At 52.5% G+C, this 9,546-nt stretch overlaps 2 protein-coding genes across 2 annotated transcripts; both read left to right on the top strand.

The window, feature by feature from the left end:
* Positions 1-2,790: 2,790 nt before the first annotated feature.
* Positions 2,791-5,001, top strand: VOLCADRAFT_108421 (uncharacterized protein; the record flags this gene model as incomplete). The annotated part of the gene is made up of 6 exons (XM_002958972.1): positions 2,791-2,819; positions 3,091-3,342; positions 3,547-3,644; positions 3,772-3,924; positions 4,020-4,061; positions 4,227-5,001. 6 exons carry the CDS (start codon positions 2,791-2,793, stop codon positions 4,538-4,540), a joined length of 888 nt encoding a protein of 295 aa, XP_002959018.1. The 3' UTR covers positions 4,541-5,001.
* Positions 5,002-8,729: 3,728 nt separating this feature from the next.
* VOLCADRAFT_100363 (uncharacterized protein) lies at positions 8,730-9,244 on the top strand (the record flags this gene model as incomplete). Its single annotated transcript, XM_002958971.1, has 2 exons — positions 8,730-8,838; positions 9,033-9,244. The coding sequence occupies 2 exons, from the start codon at positions 8,730-8,732 to the stop codon at positions 9,242-9,244; spliced, it is 321 nt and encodes a 106-aa protein (XP_002959017.1).
* Between the last annotated feature and the right edge of the window lie 302 nt (positions 9,245-9,546).

Below are 9,546 nucleotides of genomic sequence, written 5' to 3'. Positions count from 1 at the left end.
CATGGCTGCTCGAACGCATTGCTGCGGTAGAGACCAACAGACTCATCCGCCAGCTTAACGGGGCATTCGCGGACGTAGAGACCAGGCTGTCCACAGTAGCGGCAGATGTCGTTGGCGCCCGCGGCGCCCGAGGCGCCAGCAGCACCGCGGACTCCTGGTGTTCCTGCCATCGAATACGGAGATGTTTGCACTGGGCGAGGGCAGGTCGAGCACTTTCCTCCCCCCCTGTCTTGGCAGGTCGTAGCAGTACGGGTGCAGTTTTAGCTTGGGCGCAATCATGTAGCACTCGGGTGGATAGTGTGGCGCTTCCCCGCTACTCTTTGGATCTTCAGTCGGTTGCAGTGCCCCCCGTCATTACTAAGTTGTTGGTGGCGCAGCTGCAGCTCGCGGCTCCTAGTCTTGATCACTCTGCGCGTCTTTTGCAGATTGCTCAGGTTGTCATGTCTCGTGTTGGTGCCAAGACCTGGCAGTCGTATGCGTCGCATTTTGCCGCCTTTGTGTGTTTCTGTGTGGGGGAAGGTTTGGAGTTTCTCCCGGCCTCCCATTATGCCGGGCTCTTGTGGAGTCAGTTTCTCGCTGCCAAGGGCTCCATCCAAGTCCGCACAGCGCAGCCTTATTTCAGTGCTATTATCTCCGTGCATGACTTGCTCGGGTACCCTAAGCCCTGTGCCGGAGACAACACCCTGTTGGCCGCGTTCCGTCGAGGTTGGGCGCTTGCAGCGCTCAACGGTGCCTGCTTCTGCGCTCGTGTTGGCCTTTAGTGCAGGTATGCTTGGCATCTTTATGAGCAGTTGGCCGTGGTACCCGTTGGCTCCGAGTTAGCCTTGCCGTTGTTGTTCGTCGTGTTGAGTTTCTGTCTCTTGCTTCGCCCAGACTCTCTGCTGTCGGTAACCTGGGCGCGTGTTGCTGTCGTTCAAGGGGAGCAAGTTGTTCAGTACAAACCCCTCAATTGGAAGGGCCGTTTGGTTGCCGTTTGGTTGCCCGTTTCCCTGCAGTGGGCTGTCCGTCAGCGTTTTTTGCGTGATCCGGCGCGGTTGTGGCCGGCGGTCAGTCTACGCGTGGTGCTGAGCATTGGTTTAACTTAGTCCTTGCAGAGTGTGGTTTGCCTCATATGCGCGGGGTGCATTCTCTCTATAGCCTGCGTCGTGGTGGCGCTTCTGCTGCTCGGGCGGTGGGAGTACCGTTTGAGATCGTTGAAGCGTTTGGCGGTTGGTCTGCCGGTGCTGTAGCCCTCCGAGAGCAAACACAGAAAGTATGAAGACAGGGAACCGTCGCGGCGACATTTTCATTTACGTCTTAGGTGACATATAATGTTAAGTAATTAGGATGTAACACGCCTGCTTGGTTCTTGCCGTCTAACATGTGGATGCCGTACACGTTTCCGTTATTACGGTCAAAGTATGAGGTGCAGCATACGTTTACAGTACCTCTCCTTGTGTTATGTTGCAGATTACTTGAAAGGAACTGGCTCCAGTTGGCGACTGGAGGAAGCATTTGTTCCCAACTTTCCCGATCTGCAGAGCCCGACGTCAGAAGCTGGCTGAGAGACAAGGAAGGAAAGATTACTAAGCTTAAAAATATGGTAGAGGGTTGCCTTAAATTGTCTGACAAACAGGGTGATTCCACTTGGCCGCACACTAGCATTAAGTTTCAAAAATCTCACGCCTGGCTCAGCAAATAATGCAAGCGATAAGAAACTAGTTAAATACATTAATAGAAAGTAAAAATCCTTTAAAAAATCGCGTAAAGGGACTCCGTACGCGAAAAGCCGAACGGCCCAGTGCGTACGCGTACGCCTCGGACACTAAGTCCGCATTACAGGGTATTTCCACTAGGCCGCACACTAACATTAAGTTCAAAAAATCTCACACCTGGCTCAGCAAATCATGCAAGCAATAAGAAACTAGTTAAATACATTAATAGAAAGTAAAAATTCTTTAAGAAAATCGCGTAAAGGGGCTCCGTACGCGAAAAGCCGAAGGGCCCAGTGGAAACGCCTCGGACACTAAGTCCGCCTTAGTGGCACACTTGTTATCAGGGCCTCAGACCTGCTGATAACTTTCAAAGTGGACATTAACTTCCGAGCGGGAAAATTCATAGTCAGCCATTTTCCTTCTTCATGGCCTTACGTTGGCTTTTGTATTTTCCTTTATCCACAGCCGCAAATAGCCCGCTAACCAGTGGAATTCACAGCAGGACCGGTCGAATTGCCCACATTCCAGCAATTTGCCGACCAAACTGTAATGATTTGCGCATTAAATTACACCCACTCTTACTATAACAATGGTTTGGTGCCTTTATAGCAACCTGTCGTATGGTTCCGGGGCGCTTAGTGGAAACACCTGTCCACTGCCACACACTAAGTCCACGTTAAAGATAATGTCCAAAAGTTAGTGTGCGGCCAAGTGGAAATACCCTGTTAGTGGCACACAAGTTATCAGGGCCTCAGACCTGCTGATAACTTTCAAAGTGGAAATTTACTTCCGAGCGAGAAAATTCATACTTTGCCATTTTCCTTCCTCAAGGCCCTACGCTGACTTTTGTATTTTCCTTCATCCACAGCCGCAAATTTAAATAGCCCGCTAGCCAGTGGAATTCACAGCAGGACCGGTCGAATTGCCCACACTCCAGCGATTAGCCGACAAAACAATAATGATTTGCGATTTATAAATTACACCCACTCTTACTATATCAATGGTTTGGTGCCTTAAAGCAACCTGTCGTATAGATCCGGGGCGCTTAGTGGAAACACCTGTCCACTAGCCGCACACTAAGTCCACACTAAAGATAATGTTTGAAATTTTATCACTAACTTTAAAGTTAGTGTGCGGCCAAGTGGAAAAACCCTGAAAGCCATACACGACACAGAGTAGTACTGATCAAAGCCAATCCATACCTACTCGGTAACGAACACAAACCCCTTACATTACTTTGATAGGGTATTATAAAGTGTGGTTACGTGTACGTAGCTTTGCTATCCATTTTGAAATTACTTGAAGCCGCCGACCTTTTCACGTGTGCACACTCCGTGCTCATGGATGTTTTAGAAGACTGAGTTTCTCCTCCATCTCTCCCTACGCCTCTTGACAGCAGCCCGGGCGTTACGGCGGTGGCCCGCGCCAATGGCGTCAGTGGTCCAGTCGCCCACAAACTTAGGAACTACTTACGGCAGAAGGCTCTGAAGATGGACGCGTTCATTGCGGAATTAGTGAAGGCGTCCGAGTACTACGGCGCCAAGCACATGCAAGAGGCGCTGATGACCACGCTTGGCATCAACGCCTTGGAGTCGAGCACACTCGTTCGTGTTCTTGTCCCCAAGGACAACAACAAGCGCCGGAACAGGTAAGGAATAAGGGTATGCAGAACGGGGGGCAACAGGCTAAGCTTTTGATAAAGAAAGGTAACGGATACCCTGGGGGGGGGTTCACACATGTACTCTCCGTCTAAGGCTTTCTGTCAGTATGCGCTGGCTATCTTGTGATACTCTGCAACTCTGTCACGATGTTATTTCAACACTTGCCATTCATTCCGTTCTTAAGGAGACAGACTCCCAAAGGTTCAGCAGGAAGACAAGGCTACGGACGACGCTGTCTATGACGTCTTGAAGGCGAAGCTGCAGAACGCGATGGCAAACCACCAGTCAGGTAGAAAGGGTGATGTTTCGGAAACCAAACGATATTCAATCAAACTGTGCGTTACACCTCACACTTCCACAGTGCTGATCTTTACGTTAGTTGGAGTAACCCACGTTTCGGATGCCGATGCATGCAGAGAAGAAGAAGTCGGACTTCTTCAAGGCCATCGGACTGACGACTGCAGATAAGGCTCAGCTCGAGACCGTGGCGACCTTGGATGCCATCCATGCGACCGAGCTCTTTAAGGAGTGGGTGCCTGACCATGTCGAGGTCAGCACTCAGCCAGCAGGTAATGCATGCAAAGAAGGAAACGTGGACGTTTCCTCAACCTCAAGACGACCTCAACCTCACTTGCAATCTGTGCCTCCGTGTTCTCTTTTGCAGGTCAGGAACGCAAGAAGAGCAACCACACGGCTGCAACGGAGGGTAAGTGAACACCACTGCTCAGTAAAAGCTAAATACCCCACGTGTTGTTACTAAGATCAGACATGAAGGTCATATACATTACCTACTTGAAGCTTCCCTGTCATGCAATACATCATGTTGCTTGTATCCCTTCCTAACTTCACAACTAAATGTACAACCCCCCAGGCCAGGCCAACGTTATGGAGACGCAGCAGGAGCCCCTCGGCCAGAAGAGCAGCCGCCAGGATGGGGATGAGGGAGATGATGGGGACTACAGCGGGGAGGACGAGGGCGAGGGCAGGGAGGACGAGGGCGAGGGTGGGGAGGACGAGGGAGGGGAGGATGAGGGAGGGGAGGAGGAGGAGGGGACGGGGGGCAAAGTCCTGCTCGAGGAGTACGGCAGAAGCAAAAGCCAGAAGGTCCACAGCAAGTCCGTGCCTCAACCAACTGGGCGCCGCAAGGTCACCAGGACCGGAAAACATGACAAAGGTAAATTGTAGCTCCAACATGACAATAAATTACGACTACACACGGAACTTACTAACAACAAGGCAATTAATTACGACTACACATAAAAATTAATTTCTGAATCACTCTCACTTATTGTAGGGGCATTGGATGGCAGAGGGCAGCCCACGCGCCTGAGGCAATCCTCGGCTAAGGCTAGGGAGAGCCAAGAAACGGTGGCCATGGTGGTGCCTGCTCGAACCAAACGTCCACGCCCTAAGGAAACCCCACTGGTGTTGCCGGAGGACCCATCAGCTTTCGGGGCCACAGCGTCAAACCCCGCAAAGAGGAAGGAATCGTTTGGTGTCGGTAACGGCCGAGCTGTACAGACCCGCAGGGCTAAGGTGCAGTAGGAGAAGGGCAAGAAGGCCATGGCAGAGATTCGGAAGGGGGGGCTGAAGAAGCAGCGGAGGTAGCAGACCGCGGGCAGTGATCAGGAACCTGGAGGGCGCCTGTAGTTTCAAGTGATTGTCAATGTTGAGTAAAGAAGGGCCTCTAGTCCTCGTGGTACCGATTGAGAGATGTGAGCAGGTTGTAGTAGGCCATTGGGCAATGCTTTGTGTATGAGGGAGTCTGCCATTCGAAGTGCTTGAACGGGGGCTGGTCTCCGTCGAATTCCTGCAAAGCAACGGAATTCGAACGAAGAGCAGAACGAACTTTTCGTTCAGACAGGGCGCGCACTTCCTGGCCCAAGGCATGCTGTACCAGGGCGTCGTAAGAGGCAAACGGCTTTCCATAGACGTCTGTGGCGCAATGGGGCTGAAGGGAGGAAGAAAGGCCTTCGAAAAACCAAAACATACGCTCACTAGGAGTGATCGTGGGTATGTCTTGGAAGACGGCCTCAAGACGCGAAAGGTAAGCTGGTACACTTTCACCAGCACGCATCGCAAAAGATTTGTCAGAGAGCCTACGTCGTGCTTCTTGTTCTACAGAGATAACTTGAGGAGCAAAACGCGTGCGCAGGTTATCCAGAACAAGCTGAGCAGTGAGTTCGCGCTGCGATAGGGACCACTCATCATACCACGTTTTTGCAGCGCCACGGAGCGCTTGCGACAAAAACAGGCAGCAAGACCGATGGTCCCTACCCCAGGGCACGATTTCGAAAAACAAAGACGCGTCGCGAATAAACGCCTTTACGCGAGCGGCAGTCTGCTTAGCATCAAGTTTGGTATCTAGTTGCAAAACAGGAGTCGGTAAACTAACCCGAGGGAGGTCGGCAGAAGGAATAGGCCGAAACGAAGGTAAGGGCTCTGGCTCGGCTGCGGCTGCCGCCGCAACCGCAGCCTCAGCAGCAGCAGCCGCTTCCGCCGCTAACGCCCGCGCAGCCGCCGCACGGCGGTCTGCATCTGTAGTCTGAGTCTCTGGTATAACAGGCGAGACATTTGGGCGATTAACAGGGGTATTGAGCGGGTGGCGAAGAGCGAAAGGGGCCAAAGAAGGCAAGGAGTTGAGACGTTCATCGCTATTAGGACCAAGTGGCCTCAAACGAACATTCTCGGCAGCCCCAGTGGGCATATGCAACAAAGGTGCTGCGGCAAAAGTTGAGAATGGCGTTCGCGCATCAGGTTCGCGAACAGCAACAGGGACCTCAATAGGGACGCCCGGACCTCTAGAAGTACTAGGTGCCCCGGGGTCAGAAACAAGTCCCGCAACAGCGTAGGCAGGCAAAGTGGAGCGAGCATCAAGTGCGCCCGACGCCATGTCTACACCATTACGGTCGCCGCCCAAATTTAACGGAGCGGGGTCAAACATTTTAGTTAAATAAGAAGAGCCTACCCTTATGTAATAACGGCGTGGTCACCAACGCGGATAAGGGAAGGGCTTGAGGAGGCGGCTCTACCTCGGTTGGGTCCGCCGCACCCGTTCTAACCTCTGCGATCACAATGGGCGATGCAACCAAGGACAAAACAATACAGATGGTTACGATCTTTCACTTACCCTGAAGAGCAGCCACGAGCGCTCCAACACTGTAAGCCTCTGACATTGGCTAACGATCGAGATTGGTGCGGAAGAGCTGGTCGAGACCGAACGTCTCGATACCACTTGTTGTATCCACTTCCACTGTTTGGGTGGTAGTGAAAACTACCGATTAGTGAATGAGAAGAGGCTAAATGCCTCTGCGTTAGGACGACCCGTACAGAAGTCTGTACGGTCCGAAGATATAGTCGTCAACGCGAATTATCACCAATCGGTGCAATCGTAACCCAAGTGGGTCTACCAATGACAAGTGTCACGATTATAGCAAGAGCGCTATAATCCAGTATTACGCGTGATAAAGACAGGCAAGTGCCCGCTTAAAGGTGGGCCAGCGCCCAAGAGATAGGCAAGTGCCCAATGGTTAACCAAATAAGAGCGAAGATATTGCCCAGCGGCAAAGTACCAGAGAATTGGGGAAAGATCCGAGGGTTAATATGCAAGTGTGCCACAACAATATGAGAGCTGACAGCAGGGGTTGATGGTGTGACCTGTACCGTCCTATGCTGTCCGTTAACATGCTGTTAACGGACAGCATAGGACGGTATAGGTCCTATGCTGTCCGTTAACATGCTGTTAACGGACAGCATAGGACGGTATAGGTCACACCATCAGCGGGTTCATGTTATCCCGTTAACGGCATGTTAGCGGGATAATATGAACCCGCTATTGAGCTGGTAATCGCTGGTAATCGCGTAAGAGTTTGGTCGGTTATCGTCCTAATAATATCTATGTTATTGCCCCATTACCGAGGACATTCTTGTAACTGGCCGCCTGATAAACGACCTGGTAAACACCCGATAATGCTGCCTGATTACCGGGTAACTGACCGATTACCGACCCTAGCCTTGTAACTGGCCGACCGATAAACGACCTGGTAAACCACCCCGGTAATGGAGCCTGATTACGGGTAACTGACCGATTACCGACCCTAGCCCGTTAACGACCCCTTATAGCCTGGTAATCGAGGCCGGTTACCAGGTGTTCCCATTATTGGGCCAACAACATGCGGTAGGGCAAGATCCTATACGTTCCTAAACGTTCACACATTATGGGCTCCCACTCCATGGCTCCAAGCCTTAAGCAATTGTTTGCTTCAAATTATGCTACAAATAGCGTGTTTTGGTAAGCGTTGTCCAGTAAGCATACTTGTGCACGTACTTCGGCAAAGCATGGACGTGGTTAGTCTGCAAACCTACGTCACGTTTTCACAAGCGTTGTGGCACCCAATAAGCTGCTTGCCTTGTGTGTGCACGAGGAGCAAAGGGTTTCCCACAAGAAGCACGTCTGGGTCTGGTCTGGGTTGACACTACTGCAATTAGCGGTTAAAGGTCCTGGGTTCGATTCCTGGGGAGACCCCCGAATTAGTCGGGAGCGCGAGATTATGGCTAGCTGCTGAGATGTGGAGATGAGGTCACAGTTGATGGACCAGATTCGCACGCTGGATTGGTGGCGATTGCCGAACCCTCCGTCTCTTTGGGTGTTCGGGTGAATGGATGAGGAGGGGTCCCCGAAGGCTGGATCCGCCGCCTTGGACTTACAGTTCGTATGGCGAAGTACAGTGTGGTAGTGGTGGATGGTGCTATAAGGTGATAAATGATCTAGAACTGACAATGTGATAAAGCGGCCCAGAAGCTTCCCACTCTGTAACATTACATTACATTACATTACATTACAAGAAGCACAAGCTGCCGCATGTGAACACAGGCAACTGCAGGGACCATGTGGAGTACATGTCCCTTGCAGAAGTGCGCAGGGAGCTGTCGAAGTTGAAGCTGCCTGCATCTAAGATCCCTGACTACGCCCATGTGTGGGACAAGCCCCACCCCTGCGCCCTTGCCAGTCATAAGCAGCGGGGAAAGAAAAACACCGAGGAAGCTAGGGGGGTAGCACTGCCTGAAGCAGGTGGGCCTGGCATAGGTGGGCTAGGTGACGTGCTCGCTGGCAGCGCTGGTGCTGCTGGTGCTGCTGAGGGTGCACCTGAAGATGGACACGACAACATACAAGGGGATGGGGCGGGAAGGGTGGAGGAAAGGGGACGTCAAACAGCACCAGCCGCCAGGAGAAGTGCAGGGATGCAAAGCGGTGGGGGCACTGCTGGTGCTGGCGGGCGTGCCACTGGTGCTGGCAGGATCGGCACTGGCCATGGCGGCGGTGCAGCTGGCCCTGTGACTGGTGTACCTGGTGATGGCCAGGTAGGCACTGGCTATGGCGGCGGTGCAGCTGGTGCTGGTGGGGTTGCTGCTGGCACTGGCGGGGATGCCGCTGGCCATGGTGAAGGTGCTGCTCGTCTCGGGGCTGCTGCTTCCGTCGGCAGGTGCACCACAGGACAGGGCGCCAGCGCAATAGACGACGAAGACGAAGACAACAGCACGGATGAGTCGAACCCCGTCGACAGTGATACCGAGCCGTCCATAGTGGCTGAGCCGTCAACGGTGCGCAACCCTGCTGGATTACGGAAGATGCAGCTAAGGGAGGGTGGTGCCACCTACGAACGTGCAACGGCTGCAGGTCAGTTAATTAGTGGCCAGGATGTCACGCCATATGACGTGCTAACAGACATAATAAATGCGGATGGATCACTGGGTAATGATGATTATACAATAGGAGCTTTCTCTCAAAGCTCCGGCTTGATTCGGCTGGCTCACTCCAGCTTCGTTAACTTGATGTGCGCGATCGCGGTAGGCAAGGACGGGCTGGGAACGGATCCCTGTCGAGCCTAGAGGTATAAGCACTAAGGGCGGACCTTATGGAGTGCTGTGTATACACTCTCTGTCTATCCTGCTCTGATGCGCGTCTCGAGGTAGGGTAGGATCACAGTCTTGTTACACCAAAACAGGCCTATCAACCCTCCGATGATTATATTATCCTTAATAATCAATGGTCTGTACGCTCACGAAGAGTTGCTTCGAGAGCCAAACGACAAATGTTTGGCCTCTTCGCACTCGCATTTATGGCGAAGTATCGACTGATCCACGCCGGGTCTTATCACACGAGGCCCTATCCTGGATACGTAACGCTCATC

This window comes from Volvox carteri (genome assembly GCF_000143455.1).
Source record: "Volvox carteri f. nagariensis unplaced genomic scaffold VOLCAscaffold_115, whole genome shotgun sequence".
In the NCBI taxonomy this organism is placed as follows: Eukaryota; Viridiplantae; Chlorophyta; class Chlorophyceae; order Chlamydomonadales; family Volvocaceae; genus Volvox; species Volvox carteri.
Note: the sequence above shows the minus strand (reverse complement) of the source record. Positions and strands in the feature narration are given on the sequence as shown.